Genomic DNA, 15773 nt, shown 5'->3' on the forward strand with positions numbered 1-15773 from the left:
TCCAGACGATTGCTCAGCATGTACTTGGTCTCAAGTCCAGGGCGAATGGAGAGAAGGATGCCACAAATACTACAGGAGGTCTTGCCGTGTCTGAAAATGGTGATGCGAGGAATGTGAGGTCCCAGACCAATGTGACAAGCAGCGAGAGTGAAGTATTCGCCTCACTGGGCTCCATAGATGATGTTTGTCGTTGGTATAATATTGAGGATGTTGGTCCGCAGCTTTCACAATGGGTGCAAAATGACATTTAGTCACGTTTGGAAAGCCGGGCATTGGATGTCCACGTCGCGCAACTACCTGGCCGCAGAGAGGCTCGCACTCTTGCAGTTGGATCTTCAATCATGCTGCCAAATGGCAAGACTACTGTATAGATACTTACATTTATTAAAACTCAGTGACAACTTTATGGCCCCTCTCTCTCTGTCTGTCACACTCCCAAGCTTGCATCGCCTCCGTCAAAGAAACGACTTTACCGCCAAGGCTTTCAAGGCGCCAGCTTCAACCATCTCAGATGTCCTATACAGCTTCTCAGCATTGGGAGATACAATGAAGTTTTTGCACCGAACTTCAGGCCGCTCCAGTGACTCTTCCGGTATAACATCTCCGAAAGCCCAAGGAGGTGGTGGATCTGCAACAGTAACAATCATCCCGTCCTCAGCTACGACCTTCCAGGCATCGCTGAGGATACTCCCGCCAACTGTGTCGATGACAACATTCGCACCACCGATAGAAGAAATCCAGCCTGAATCGTTGTAATCCAAGACTTCAGTTCCTAGCTGCTTCAAGTTCTCGTGACTTCGCTATGAAGCTAGTGCAATGATACGAGCGCCGCTAAGCTAGGCAGCCAACTGAACCGCAAGGGCGCCAACTGCACTAGAGGCCCCGGTGACTAGAACTTTCATATCTGCAGTAATCTTCACATGATCGATCAAAGCCTCCCGTGCCGTTAGCAATGGTATCGGAGTGCTGCAGCCTCAAAATGAGAGATGCAAGTCGGTTTCGGAGCAATCTCGTCTGGCAAGCAAGCGACGTACTCAGCTTAACATTGTCCACGGTCTGCCGATGTGAATGCATAGACATCTTGGCCGATGGAAAGGTTCCCAGTGTATTCTGGGCCGAGTTCCGCGATATTTCCTGACAGCTCGTGGCCAGGGATCCGGGATGTGGTTTCGTAAAGTTCGGGCCAGCTGAGTTCATCGCCAGTAACTCTGGCAGCGTTGACCTGGACAAGGATTTCTGCCCCAGTAAGTGTGGGCTTTGGCATGTTTATATTGAGAGTAATCCTGGGAGACTGGTTTTCGCCCATGATCTGGAACGCTTTCATGTTCTTCGTCAGGGCGCTTCCAGAGCTGCGGTTGTTGCTTGGGTCCAAGGTCCTTAAACGAAGTAACGAGAGGCAGGTACTTTGAGTGTGAATTGCTTTGCCGTGCTACAGAAAAGCACTTGTTGTATGGCGTAAGGTAGCTTATGCGATTGTTTTCCCCTGCGAATTTGGGGACTATTTTGCTGGCTTTATCCCTCCGGTAGTGGCTGATGCTCCTCCCGGGAACCCATTCGGGCGGGAATTCATTGACGGCCCTTGCGGGTACCCGCAAGTACGTATCGCCCGCCTGGATATCCGTCAACTCAGGTATCCACTTCCCCGATGGCGGCGACCCGGGTCGGGCTTCTGCAGAATGGAGACGGGGGTGAGCTAGCGGCAACCTTACTCATTATGTCCGACGCTGGTGCTCAATTTATTTATCCAGAGTGTCTTCTAGCTGTTATAGTTTCTTTCGTCTGGTTTGGACCATCAGGAGAAGGAATATTAAACACCGGAAACAAGTCATCCCACAAATCGAATACAAGAGTCAGACAGCTAAGTTAGTCAAACAGTTCAACACCCTTTAGATTACGTACTGACTTACGTCGAGTATAACTCGACCCCGCGGAACAGTGAAAGTCCTATACCACTACAAATTCCCCAACGCCGCAGGAAAATCGATAGTCGGCCTCGAAGTAATCTACCCACCCAACGGTGCCACCCCTCCCCATCGACACGCAGGCGCTACTGTCGTGGTGAATGTCGTTGAGGGCAAACTTCTGAACGGCATGAACGGGAACGCGCCCAAGGTGTACGAGGTGGGGGATAGCTTCATGGAGCTGCCCGGCTGCCATCGCACGGTGGGAGAAAACCCCAGGAGCGAAAGTCGTACGGTACTTGTTGCCGTCTTTATCGTGGATACCGGGGTTCTGAAGTTGGGTTACGATGGGCTTACTGTGTTGGATGAGGGGTACTAAATGATGGTCTGCCAAGGCATGAGTGGCGTGAACAAGCTATGAGTCGGATTTTACTCCAAGGCAGACATTCTGATAAGGATCGCTGTGCTCGGCGATAGTTACATTACGGTAGTCATGAATCGTAAGTGTTAGGAGGAATAGTGTACAGACTAATGCGGATCGTAAACGCTACCATAACTGTCTCTCAAACAGCCCAGTAAATCTCAACCTTGACGCTCTCCACGTAGTTGGCCCAGCCACCAAATCTCGCCTTGCCCCATACCGTGACCACATCTCCCAGCTTCAAATTGCGCACAAACTTTCCAGTCCCGGTGCCCTTGCCCCGGCCTATCTCAGCTAGCCGGTCGGCTTCGGGCGACTCGGGGTGGATGTCGTCGGTCCAAAACCATACCACCTCATGGTCCATAAAGTCCCTGTTAGCAGTCTTGTTGGTTTGTATCTTGAGGTTTTCGAGCGGGTGCATGCCATGGGAGTAGGCGAGCTTCCCGTCAGCGGTCGATAGGACTGGAGGATATATCGACTGAAGGCCGCAGGTGCAAAGGTTCGTTTCGTTGGTGAAAGGTGCCTCTTCGGACTCGCTATCCGAGCTTTCCGCTGCTGTCTGACAGGATCCATCACCTGTTTCATTAGTATTTGACAGGATTTCATTCCATGAGCAGAAGGATAGCTTACAAGTACGCTCCTTGTCAAATTTCTCCAGACCAGCCTCGAACCAGGACCAAGATCCTCGGTAGGACCCACGATCACCGTGTCCACCACCCCAGCCCTGATCTTTACTCCGCAACTTGAAGACTATCTTCCGCACCGGGTGGGTCAAAGTAGGCGGCGCCTTCATGGACCCCGTGAAGTATTCTCTTGGGGCCTCGGTGACCATCTCGGTGGGGCTCGACGTGGGTTCGAGGAGTGTAAGGTTGCGGAGCGGCTCCGTAACGGGGGACCCATCGCCCGATTTTGGCGGGAGCGGCGCGGTCTTGAATGCCTGGCCGACTTTTTTGAAGTCGAGGAATCCGATGGGTGGACACCGCAGGATGAACTTGTTCTCGTCTCTGGTGGTGCCGACGACGCGGAGGGCATCGCGGAGAGGTGTGACTGCGTGGTAGATGCTGGCTTCGGAATGCGGCCAGTATTCGGCCTGGTCGATGATGAGATCTAGGATCTCAGGCGGGAAGTTGAAGGCCTTTTCAAGCATGACGCGAACGACGATGACATCGACGTGCGAGGGCTTGTAGTTTCCGGGCTCCTGCGGGGACGGCCCGGAGTGGTCGTCTTGTGTGTCTGATTGCATGATGCCGACGGCTCTAGCGATGATGGCACCGGCTGCTACTGTTACAAAGGTTCCGGCGTATTGTTGGAATTGGGAGAAGAAAGACATGTACGGATTCGCGGGAGGAATACTCTGGGGAATGTAGAAAGAGGAATGGTGGGAAGAGGGGTAAGAAGATGTGTAGGCGCCGGTTTCGTAGGGATCTCGTGGTTGTGGTACCCAAGTACGTGTGGAGGCGACGTCAGCTCATGGCAACTTCAAAGGTTCATTTCGGGGTCGGTGCACGGAGGCCTGCAGCTTAAATTGACGTCAGTGGGGAGGTGGATCTGATGGTGGGGTTAAGAAATGTCACTGACAGGACCCCTGCTCGATGCGATAAGAAACTCTTATCGACTATCATCACGTGAAATTACACCATCGTTAGCCACTGACTGAAGACAATGGGTCGTCACCGGAGGAGCTCCCGCTTACAAACCGAGAGCCGATGGCGTCGATATTTCTGTCACAAGTGACCTGAAAGATGGTCTTAGACTTTTCATAATTCCCAATTGCCAATTTTTGTCCGTATTTGTCGTGATGAAGTGCCAAAGAATCGCCTCGCAGACCCTTCGCCAGGCCCGCGCACCAGCGTCGCGCGTCCAAGCTCCCTCCGTTTTCCGGAGCTCAAAAGTCACCGCGGCAGCTCCTCTTGGCAACCGACAATGCGCCCACCAATTCCACTCCAAGCCAGCGCGGAAGGCTTCGAACAGCCCCGGCGATGCGTCAAACCCGGCAATGGCATTTCCATGCCTCGACGCCCTCGAGAACCGATCTGCGAGCCTCGAGGCACGGTACGAGTCGAGCGGCCCCGAGCCGTCTTATACCGCTGGCGCAACAGAGATATACCACTGCAAGGACCCTCTCCTGCTCGACTGGGGCGGTGTCCTTCCTGAATTCGACATCGCATATGAATCGTGGGGCAAGATGAACGCCGACAAGTCCAATGTCATTCTTTTGCACACTGGCCTCTCGGCGTCGTCTCATGCCCATTCGACCGAAAGCAACCCCAAGCCCGGTTGGTGGGAGAAGTTCATCGGACCGGGGTTGGCTCTGGACACCGACAAATACCACATCATCTGCACAAACGTAATAGGAGGCTGCTACGGCTCGACAGGACCGAGTAGTATCGACCCAGCAGACGGACAGCGGTACGCGACACGATTTCCCATCTTGACCATGGAGGACATGGTGCGCGCGCAGTTCCGCCTCCTGGACGGCCTCGGCGTGGACAAGCTCTACGCCAGCGTCGGCTCGAGCATGGGCGGCATGCAATCGCTCGGCGCAGGCGTCCTCTTCCCGGACCGCGTCGGCCGGATAGTCTCTATCAGCGGCTGCGCCCGGTCACACCCTTACAGCATCGCGATGCGCCACACGCAGCGGCAGGTGCTGATGATGGACCCGAACTGGAACAGAGGGTTCTACTACGGCAGGGTGCCGCCGCACGCGGGGATGAAGCTCGCGCGCGAGATCGCGACCGTCACGTATCGATCGGGACCGGAGTGGGAGCAGAGGTTCGGCAGGCGGAGGGCGGACCCGAGCAAGCCGCCCGCGCTGTGCCCTGATTTCTTGATTGAGACGTATCTGGACCACGCCGGCGAGAAGTTCTGCTTGACGTACGACCCCAACAGTCTGCTTTATGTCAGCAAGGCGATGGATCTTTTCGACTTGGGGAGGGAGAACCAGGTTGCTGCCAACGCGAGGAGGGCAGAGCGCGAGAAGCTTCTGCAGTCCGGAGAGTCGCCCGCGCGCAACGACGCGGCTTGCAGTCTCACGCTGCCCGAGAAGCCCTACGTGGAGCAGCCAGAGTCCAACGCCGGCGCGGCCGATCAGCCCGTCGAAGTCTCGTCCAGGCCCCCGGAAGACCTGATCGCAGGCCTCGCGCCTCTCAGAGATACCCCTGCTCTTGTGATCGGTGTGGCGAGTGACATCCTCTTCCCCGCGTGGCAGCAGAGGGAAGTGGCCGAGGCATTGAAGCTTGCAGGCAACAGAAACGTTGCGCACTACGAGCTGAGTGAGGAGATGAGTTTCTTTGGACACGACACATTCTTGTTGGATCTTAAGAACATTGGTGGAAACCTGAAGAACTTCTTGGGATGAATCAGCCAGGAAAGGAGTTGGCAATCCAGCGGCCGGGAATGTATATAAAGTTGTTGGAGTCAGGGAATGATTACTGCATGAAATAAGTCTTGAGGAAATATTCCACTTGCATAGGTAGCCATGTACAGCATCCAGGCATGAAAAGCATTGACATTTGTGGATTTTTGATCAGAGTTCCTCCATTTTGGAGCTTGTCGTGCAGTCGATGTATGAAGGCGGATTGTCGAACATTTAACCATTCCATCACCCAGCTAGTTCCATCGGCCCTACCGACCTGGAAAAGCGCCTGCTGTTGCTGTTAGCAGAAATAGATTGAGTCGTGTATACACCTTCCTTCGGGCTTCATGTGTATAATCAGTTGTGTGCAGGCCACGATCGGTCAATTCCCGACCAGCACCAGCAACTTAGATCATGTGGCTACGCCGGGGCATGAATCGAACTGTGGCATCATCGTTCAACACCATGCATTCCAATAGTTATGTAGCTCTTGAAAAGTTGCCCTGTGGTTTAGAGACCTAGCGTGGGCTGATGCTAGACCTGGAATGGCTGTCTACCTCGTGGAAGTCTCCTAAGAAATACATTACTCATTCCGTTGTCAGAACTTTCGTCCAAGGTGACTAACGAATTGGATAAGCAATCCCAACAACGTGCAAACGAACAACAATATGAATATTAAAAAAATGGCGGATGGAGCAAAGGTAGGAAAGTTCAATTACTAGGTATGCTAGCCTCTGGGTTTAGCAGGGGTAAGCTGTCCGCAACCCCGGTCAAAGCTCTTCCGGCAGGCACTAAAGTAAGTCGGAGGAAGCCCCGCCAATCACCTTCATTGGCCTGACGTCAATCAATTCATATACATCAGCACTCAAAAGGTTGTAGAATTGCATCTTTCATGGCCATCTCAAAGAAATGAGTGTAGCCGCGCTTCATTTTCGACCAACCCGGCTCAACGCGAGACCAAGAGTGAAGCATTTCCGATCAATTTTGATACGACCAAGCATTCCGAAGGCGCATTCAAGTCTCATCGCCCGAACCATGTCGTCAATCACATTAAAAGAGAGCGGGATCCAAGTCAAGCTTCCCGATGGCCTATCAGAAGACCAACTCTTAGGTTTCCGACCTTTCAACGTGGGAAGCTGATCCCAGCATTCTCCCCTTAGAGGTCAAGAACAGCGCTGACCGCCAAGATAGGATTGGGTCAAGGGCCTCAACAACTCCCTAAGCTTGCAAGCCAAAAGCAAGGACCACCCATTCCACCAAGACCCCTACCGCCTACGCGGCATCTCAGTTCAGACCTTCGACATCTTTGGCTCCGGCCGCGTCGGTTTCCTCAAGGTTAAGGCCGATGTCAAGAATGAGGCGGGAGAGGGACTTCCTGCCAGCGTATTCCTTCGCGGACCTAGTGTCGGCATGCTGGTGATACTCATCCCTGACGACGCGCCGCCTGATAGCGACGAGCGCTACGTCGTCTTGACGGTGCAGCCCCGTGTGCCTGTCGGCAGCCTTTCGTTCGTGGAGTTACCCGCCGGCATGGTCGACGACAGCGGCAGCTTCGCAGGTGCGGCGGCGAAGGAGATTAAAGAGGAGCTCGGCCTGGAGATTCATGAATCGAAGCTGACGTGCTTGAGCGAGCTGGCGGGCGCGGGCAGATCAGATGGAAATGAAGCCGAGGAGGGCTTGGCCGAGGCAATGTACCCCTCTGCCGGCGGGTGCGATGAGTTTGTGACGCTGTATAGCCACGAGAAGAAGATCCCTCGCGAGCAATTAAAGGAATGGAGCGGCAAGCTGACTGGGCTACGGGATCACGGGGAGAAGATTACGTTGAAGCTTGTGCCGATGAAGGATCTGTGGCGGGAGGGCGCGCGGGATGCAAAGTGTCTCGCGGCGCTGGCTCTTTGGGATGGACTCCGGCGCGAGGGCAAGTTATGAGTTGTGACAGCACGATGAAAGGTGTAACAAGTCTCAAGCATGCAGCATCATCATAGCTTGAATTTCTTTGCTAATTCGATGCCTTCGGCAATGGTCCCCACGCGAGCGTCGATGGCGTAGCCTTCCTTCTCCAGACGAACACACTCTGCCCAGAAGTTCGACAACGGCACGGTGAAGACCTCGATGAATTCTCCTTCTTCCAGCTCAGCCTTCGGGTTTTGGTTCTCGGGGAGGGAGGTGTTGATGGTGACATGGATCATGCGGAGATTGGTGTTGCAGAAGCCGGGGTCTTGAAAGCAAATCGACATCAGCTGCGCCTCAGCCATAGGATGAAATGACCTGATTGAGATGCTACATACCATTAAACATGATCGGCGTGGTCTCAGACACCTTGCCAACGTATCCAGTCTCTTCCTTGAGCTCGCGGACGGCAGCCTGCTCGGCCGTCTCACCCTCGTCGACGAGTCCCGCAGGGACTTCGATGCAGATCTTGTCAATGGGCGGACGGTACTGTTTCTGGAGGATGATTTCGGGGCCGGTGGGCTTCTCGAGGATGGCGACAATGCCGACGCCGTCAATCTCGCCGTTCTTGGGGCGGGTGCGGCGCTCGGCGGATTCCCAGGTGCGAGCGTTACCGTTCTGGTCGTCGTAGTTGATCTTGATGAGCTTGATCCAGCGAGCCTCGCCCTCGCCCTGCGGTTCTATGGGTCAGATAGGGTACGATGTAGTAGATTGCTTGGAGTCAGTTATGTTGGCTTACCAGAGGGCCGGTGGCGGTCACTTTGGCAGACATTGTGGACGTGTTGATGCTAACGTAAGGTACCTTGGGCTGGGCTGGGAGTTGGAGGAGAAAGCGTCGGAGCTTCGGCGGGATGGCGGGGTAGCTCCTGTCACTGCTCTGGGCTGGATGGTGCTTGCGACCCCGCGGGGGTAGCCTCCCTTAGTCATCACACCACTTCCTCCTGCTTCCGCCTGAATACTGGGAGGCAAGACCAGTATCAATTTCCAACGACAAGTGTTGTCAGACATCATGTTCAGTCATCGCTTGAGTACGACCATTGGCGATGCATACTCGCTTCGAGACTTTTGCAGACAAGGTATGCAGTCAGAATGTCGGCCACACATTCAGTCTCGCAAGGATACTGCGTCGTACAATAGCGACAGCAGCGAGGTCTCTTCCACCCTCTTAGACGTTATGTCTTGCGATACGAATCGCACGACAGCGACCTCGGTCCGAGAACTCTATCTTAGCCCTCGTAGTGCAGTATTCTAATTCAATGTTCCTGGACGCGTCACCACGTCAGTCGCTAATAAGCTTTTGGCCACCGTCCCAAGTCGGGAAATGTCCAAGGGACCCCTGCCCGAAAAGTACTCGCCGGGTCGAAGTGGGAGATTTACGGTCATGGACGTTTGGACGAACCTCCCATCCACAGATCGTCGGAGAGTCCTCGGAGAAAGCTTTCCGAAGGACTCATCCGAGAGGGAGAGAACGGGAAAAAATCGAAATCGTTATCGCTTCCGAAAAGCACGCACGGCGTCAAGGTCAATCAACGAGCAAACTTGCGTCTTCGGGCTGCTATTGCGCCGATGAATGTAAGACGCACGAGGCCCTTGACGTTGCGTTCCCACCGCGACTAACTGCATGCGCTACGGTACTCCGTACGCAGGCAAGGACGCGCCGCCTAGATTACCAACCGGTCGGATTCAGCCCAAACGACCACTAGTGTCAACGCCGTACAGATACGTACTTGCGCCAGACATAACAGGCCAGCGAGGAACATTACTGCAAGTTTGGGTCGGGACACGATAACGTGCTATCACAGAACCTCTCCTTGTCATGTCTATCAAATTGTAGGGGAATCTCTGTGACGTTCAACAGGCAGTCTGACTCGCATTTGTCGTTGGTTCAGCGTGGCCATAGGGACTGGCCAACTTGGGCGGTCCGCGACCAGGGTCCAATTCCTCCGTATTACAGTTGAGGGCCGCCGACTGGCTAGCGACGCGACGCTCGCATACCCTTCATCGACCTTCCTCTCCTGGAAGGATTGACACCAATACACCACCCTCGGCACCGCACCTGGTGATCTTCGAGACTCTGGCTTCAACGCAGACTTATACTTGTTCAAGCTCCCTTGAGATATCCAATTTTCTTTCTTTTGTCGGCTTCTTTGTCTTTTTCTAAACACTCTTTTAGTCGTCTGGGACGGCATTTGCTCCAAGATGGCACCCACGAAAGCGATTGACGACCGCAATGGCGACATCGAAAGCAGGCCTGAAGAAGAGACACCGTTGTTGTCACACGACTTGCCACCCAGAGTCGCTCCGAGCCGGAGATACCAGCTAAAGGTCATTGGTCTGGCAATGACGTTTATTCTTATCGTTGAAGTTGGCGCCTATCTTCAGATCCCGCCTTCATATCAGCTCATGGAAGAAATCATCTGTCGCCAACGCCATCCCGATCACATCATTTCGGCGGAGGACGACGATGTTTGCAAGGGCCCGGATGTACAGGGTCAGCTAGCCATGATTAAAGGCTGGCAAAACTCATTCGACTGCGTCCCGTGTATGTCTCACTATCTAGCCTCAACTATCGGAACCGGCTAATTTTGGCATTTGCAGCATTGCTCACTGCGATTCCCTACGGAGTCATTGCAGACAAGTATGGCCGCCGACCAGTCCTGTCCTTGGCCATGCTCGGCATTACGTTGGAGCTCGCCTGGATGTTGTTACCCCGTAGGTCACATACATATCTCTGCTACCAGTGAACTTTGCTCATTGACGACAGTTTTGTGGCCCAACGTTCTCCCTCTCTGGACCATGTGGTTCGGAGCAGCTTTCCAATTCATTGGTGGAGGCGCAGGCATGATTCAAGCCATGACCTGGACCATGATCTCTGACGTCGTCCCCATTTCCAGCCTGTAAGATTCGTCCATTGCCGAGATCAGCCATTCATAAGCTCACGTGTATCAGGACCGCGGTTTACTACAAGATTGGCGCAATCGCGCTTGCAGGAGAGCTTGTAGTTGCGCCTCTCAGCGCTTACCTCTTGAGCAAGAACCCATGGCTGCCTCTCAGCGTCGGCATGGTCCTCTTAATTATCGGCACATGCCTGCCGCCTTTCATTCCAGAGACCCTGGATCTCCGTCGCGCCGCCGATCAAGAGGTCGAGCAGACACTCTCGCGGTCCGAAGAAGACGCGAGGGACAAGCGCACACTCAAGCAGCAGATCATCTTCGCCGTGAAGAATGACATGGGCCATGTCTACGCCTTTTTGATCAAGTCCAAGAGCGTGATTTCCCTCGTCCTCGGCTTCAACCTCACAGTTATAGTCAAGTATGTCAAGATAGACATCATGTCGCAATACGTGCACAACTTGTTGGGCTGGTCTTGGGCAAAGGTAATTCGATGTCGCGCCGTCTCGGTCAAATGCCACGTGGTTCGTTATCTGACCAATCCTTGCGACACGCAGGCAACGCTCTTAGGAACCGTCTCAACGGTCACAAACATGGTCATGCTGCTCGCCATTCTCCCCGCGCTGAGCTGGCTGATCACCAAGCGCACGGGAGTGCATCCTCTTGTTCGGGACCTTTGGCTCACCCGAATGAGCGGCATCCTCCTGGCTATCGGGTGCTTCATGGTCGCCATTGCATTCGCACCCTGGTTTCTAATTACTGGTATGTTTGCCTTCGTTACCTTACCATCTGTATCTGGCTGGTTACGGTCCTCAAACACCCGGATATGCTGACTTTCACATAGCCCTCATCATCTTCTCCATGGGAACCGTTTACACAAATATCTGTCGAGCCATCCTCAACGCCGTAGTCGAGCCGCACACGATCGGTACCCTGAACACGGCCATCACCTGGGTGGAACAAGTGAGCTTGCTCGTTTCGGCCCCGGTAATATCGGGCTTGCTGAAAGCTGGCAACTCAGCAGGAGGCATATGGCTCGGTCTGCCGTACATGGCTGCGACTGTCATGGCTATTGGTGGTACTGCGATTGCGTTTGCCTATCGTTTGCCTAGAGACAAGATTCGCTAGACATGGACCCTATTGTTGTCGAGGGATAGACGTCGATTTACGGAATAAAAACATAGTCATCAGGATATAGAGAGATATACATATTACATACAGTCCTCTCAATTTTACAATAATCAAAAGCCCATAAGGGAAAGTTACACGGATGAGACAGGTTACTGCGAGTAAGCAAGGGCCAGAAGCTCCGGTCTCATTGAAATTTGTCCCTGACGAGGGGCGAAATCCAAGCTGATATGTTCATTCTCCCCGAGATTGCACCCAAGGTGGACTATGCCAAAACCATGATATTTCTTTACTACCTTCACTTCCAATCATACCCATTTCATTGTCATTATCATCCCGAAGATGGCAAGGTTCGAAGTCATTGATAGATGGAAATGTACACCCAATGAGCATTTGCTGACCATTCCAAGTTGCCTGCCCGTATTCCCGGTTTTGGCCGCGCCGTCCGCCACCGCCGTAGGGCTCATCCGATAGCGATAAGAGCTCCAAACGCCTGAGCACGACGCTGAGGGATGGCGGGGGTGGGGTCGCCGCATGATGTAACGGCGAAGCGAACCAACGACTTTTTTGTGAGTCGCCAGCGAGGCAAACAGCTGCCTTTAACCATCCATCCACACATATCCCCTGCTTTGCGTCACTTTCTAGGCTACACTCGCATTTAGACCGAGACAACACCCTAGAGCTACTCTGATAATAAGCGATACATACCTCACACGCTTGTCGTATACTCCTCTCTCTTGACAGTAAGACAGACGGCAACTCTCACCGCACAACCAGCTTTTTTCTCCCCGCCATCCCCGCTCACCAACCCCGCCAACCTGCCCATCATAGGCCGCCGACGCCGCGAGAAACACCCCAAGGGCCGGCCCAACTCCAACCGGCCGCGCAAGAAGATGGGTAACGAGGAGTCGACGATGCTGGACGACAGCGTCCAGCCCAAGACGCTCGAGTCGCGCTCGCTGGAGGCCATTGCTGATTACATCAAGTCCGGCGATGTGAAAAAGATTGCCGTCCTGACCGGCGCCGGCATCTCAACAGCCGCTGGCAGTATGCGCCCTCCCTTGACGTTGAGACCAAGTTTCTGCAAGTTTCTAACACAACCGCTCCCAGTCCCCGACTTCAGATCACCCGGCACCGGCCTCTACGCCAACCTAGCCCGCCTCAACCTCCCCTACGCCGAAGCCGTCTTCGACATCTCCTACTTCCGCAAGCACCCCGAGCCCTTCTACTACCTCGCCAAGGAGCTCTACCCGGGAAAGTTCCACCCCACCGTCTCCCACGCCTTCATCGCCCTACTCGCGAAAAAGGGTCTCCTGCAGATGAACTTTACACAAAACATTGACTGCCTCGAGAGGCGCGCCGGCGTGCCGGACGACAAGATCATCGAGGCGCACGGCAGCTTCGCCACCCAGCGCTGTATCGAGTGCAAGGACACGTTCCCCGCCGACCGAATGGAAAAGCACGTCCAGGACGAAAACGTGCCCAAGTGCGATTCCTGCGGTGGGCTTGTGAAGCCGGACATTGTCTTTTTCGGGGAGGCGCTGCCGGAGGCGTTCCGCGATAATACACACCTGCCCGCCATGGCTGATTTGATAGTTGTCATGGGTACGAGCCTCTCAGTCTACCCCTTTGCCGGCCTAGCCGAGGCTTCGAAGTCTGGCGTGCCGCGGTTGCTGCTCAACAGGGAACGGGTGGGACAAATGGGTCGCAGGGCGGATGACGTTGTCGAGTTGGGGACGTGTGATGCTGGAGTTCGTAAGGTTGCTGCCCTGCTTGGCTGGGGCGATGAGCTAGAGGCGCTCTGGCGCGGTATTGTGGGCGAAAAGGAGGCCAAGAGACAGCTTGCGTCGGCCGCTGGCGAAGGCGAGGATGATTTGGAGGAGGAGATTCGGAGAGTTACCGAGGGCGTCGACACGGCGCTCAAGCTCGACGACGACAAGGACGACGAAAAGGAGGAGCATGCTGCGGAAGCCACCAAGGAAACGGAAGAAGTCGGCTTCCCTCTACGGCAAGACGGCGGAAGCGACACCGAGGACGCGCAGAAGAGTATTCCCGCGGGCGTCGTGCAGAGAATGTCAAAGGCGATCCAGGGCCAGGGGGGCGAGATTGGCACGGATATCAAGGATGATCGCGGCCGCGAGGGGAGAACCGTTAATGGATCTGAAGGCGCACCGCAGGACGCAAAGGACTTCCGGATCGAGGCCAAGAAGAAGATTCAGCTTGCGGCACAGGGCGCGGCCACGCCTCTTGACGAGGTTGCCATCGTCTTCGACGCTTCTGCGCCTGTGGCTGAGATGAAGCATGAGGACCCGAAAAGCGCTGAGTTGCTGAGTGGAGTTTCTCGGTATGAGGAGACGTCCGCGCCTGCTGCTGGTGTGGACAAGGAGTCGACGAGTGCCAAGGCTGAGCCGGCTCTTGCTTCTACGACAGCACAAGAAGCCCCCGGGAGTTTAGAGAAAGAGGAGAAGCCGTCATCGGGTGACTCAAAGTTATGATCTTCCACCAACGATACCTACTCCTAGTCTCCCCTGGACGTTACGACACACGGTCACAACCGCACCTTAGATAGCGGTCAAGTCTCCTGTATCTCGTTTATACCCACATCGCGGATTCGCGTTGGTTACACTCAATGCCTCTGTTTTTAAGTGGTACATAAAATGTGTATATCTCGTCCCTATTTTGATCTCTTCGCCCACGTGTGTATGTTGATTACTTGTTGACTATTTATCAATCCTGTACGTGCGAGGAAGATATTTTGCTTCACGATGAAGAGAAGAAAAAACACAAAGGTCACCGATAGGGAATCAAACAAAAGGTCAGGTTGACAGTGGCTCGAGGACTTTCAGGTTAATACAAAGACCCCCCCATCATGCCCCTCGGCCACCTTCCCCCGACCTTTTATGAAAGAACTTGAGATCTTCAGGCCTAAGTACCTCTCGCCCCAGTCTCGAGGAATAATTCTGACCTTGAATAGACCTTCAGATGAAAGAGTGGGGCATCATCCAGCTAACAAGGAGTACACTACGGGCGGTCAAGTCAAGTCGCTAATCAACATTTAGTCACCTACAGATGATATCTGAGCCTTGATCACGTTTGATTGAATATCTCGGGCCCGTCAAAGCTCCTGCAATATCTGCTCATCGCCTGGTTCAAGACCCCTTTCAACCTGATATCTCATCCCACTCGTTTCGACGCAATCTGCCACCGCGAAAGGGTTAGCCCAAGCATTCTCACCCGTGACGCAACACCAGTACCTCACCCAGAAATATTTGAACCTCCCAAACACCAAAACCAGCGAATACAACCCCAATCTATCACGTCTCAATATCCTCCATCGGCACCTCCTCCGGCTCTTTCAAACACGGCGTCTCGTCCCACATCCCGCTGTAGCACCGGAACCACCCGTGCCCGCATCGCTGGTGGACAATCTTGGGCAGGAGCCGTAGGCACCGGATGTCCTGGTGCGAGAAGAGAAAGTGCCCGCGTTTTGTCTCGTAATCGAGACAGATCGATATTAGGAGCGTTCGGGAGTGTGCGTTGCGGCACCCTTGGTTGGCATTGATGGATTGCCGGCCGCCGTTGAAGTGGAAGAAGCTGTCTTGGCGTTCGCAGGAGGCGGGATCCCAAGAGCGGCAGCGGGTTTGGACTACAATGTAGTCGGCGGCGCAGGCTGTGAGGAGGAGGAATAGGAGGAGGGCTAAGGTGAGGCGCATTGTGGTGGTGTCCGTATCTTCCGTGGTTCACGAATTTTCCTCTGCTCGGTAAGTTGAAGGGTAGTGGCACTATCCTGCTTTTACCCGTCTGTTAGGCTTCCCCGTTTGAAACTTCCAGGGAACCAGGATGCTTACCTTACTTCAAAGAATGCCGAAGATGGAGTTGTCTTATAGACGGTACAATTTCAGGGACGATGAAACGTCTGAGGGAGGCGCGGTGTTTTTCCGTGGGGTCTCTAACGTTCTTTATGGCATATTCCGTGTGACTAGATAGCCGTTATGTACTGGCTCACCTTGTTGACCCATTAGATACTTCCACTTGATGTCGAGAGGTGTAAGTTCGGTGTGGCATACGATATCAACGCCTCGAACCGTTGTGGTCTGTAAGTAGGTTATGATGGCGCCAAATCGGGC

General features: G+C 54.1%; 5 protein-coding genes across 5 annotated transcripts; 3 read left to right on the forward strand and 2 right to left on the reverse strand.

Annotated features, from left to right (window-relative positions):
• Nucleotides 1–2464: 2464 nt before the first annotated feature.
• Nucleotides 2465–3652, reverse strand: N0V96_010234 (uncharacterized protein; the record flags this gene model as incomplete). Its single annotated transcript, XM_053198913.2, has 2 exons — nucleotides 2465–2898; nucleotides 2953–3652. The coding sequence occupies 2 exons, from the start codon at nucleotides 3650–3652 to the stop codon at nucleotides 2465–2467; spliced, it is 1134 nt and encodes a 377-aa protein (XP_053043658.2).
• Nucleotides 3653–4120: 468 nt separating this feature from the next.
• On the forward strand, nucleotides 4121–5680 carry cys2 (Serine O-succinyltransferase; the record flags this gene model as incomplete). Its single annotated transcript, XM_053198912.1, has 1 exon — nucleotides 4121–5680. One exon carries the CDS (start codon nucleotides 4121–4123, stop codon nucleotides 5678–5680), a length of 1560 nt encoding a protein of 519 aa, XP_053043657.1.
• A 1032-nt stretch (nucleotides 5681–6712) lies between these two features.
• Nucleotides 6713–7606, forward strand: N0V96_010236 (uncharacterized protein; the record flags this gene model as incomplete). Its single annotated transcript, XM_053198911.1, has 2 exons — nucleotides 6713–6805; nucleotides 6869–7606. The coding sequence occupies 2 exons, from the start codon at nucleotides 6713–6715 to the stop codon at nucleotides 7604–7606; spliced, it is 831 nt and encodes a 276-aa protein (XP_053043656.1).
• Nucleotides 7607–7656: 50 nt separating this feature from the next.
• On the reverse strand, nucleotides 7657–8399 carry YSA1 (ADP-ribose diphosphatase; the record flags this gene model as incomplete). Its single annotated transcript, XM_053198910.1, has 3 exons — nucleotides 7657–7895; nucleotides 7966–8299; nucleotides 8367–8399. 3 exons carry the CDS (start codon nucleotides 8397–8399, stop codon nucleotides 7657–7659), a joined length of 606 nt encoding a protein of 201 aa, XP_053043655.1.
• Nucleotides 8400–9826: 1427 nt separating this feature from the next.
• On the forward strand, nucleotides 9827–14141 carry HST2 (Sir2 histone deacetylase Hst2; the record flags this gene model as incomplete). The annotated part of the gene is made up of 6 exons (XM_065758886.1): nucleotides 9827–10169; nucleotides 10226–10339; nucleotides 10392–10524; nucleotides 10577–11280; nucleotides 11363–11481; nucleotides 12399–14141. 6 exons carry the CDS (start codon nucleotides 9827–9829, stop codon nucleotides 14139–14141), a joined length of 3156 nt encoding a protein of 1051 aa, XP_065612409.1.
• Between the last annotated feature and the right edge of the window lie 1632 nt (nucleotides 14142–15773).

Source organism: Colletotrichum fioriniae (assembly GCF_027942845.1).
Source record: "Colletotrichum fioriniae strain IMI 355084 chromosome Unknown scaffold_14, whole genome shotgun sequence".
NCBI classification, from domain to species: Eukaryota; Fungi; Ascomycota; class Sordariomycetes; order Glomerellales; family Glomerellaceae; genus Colletotrichum; species Colletotrichum fioriniae.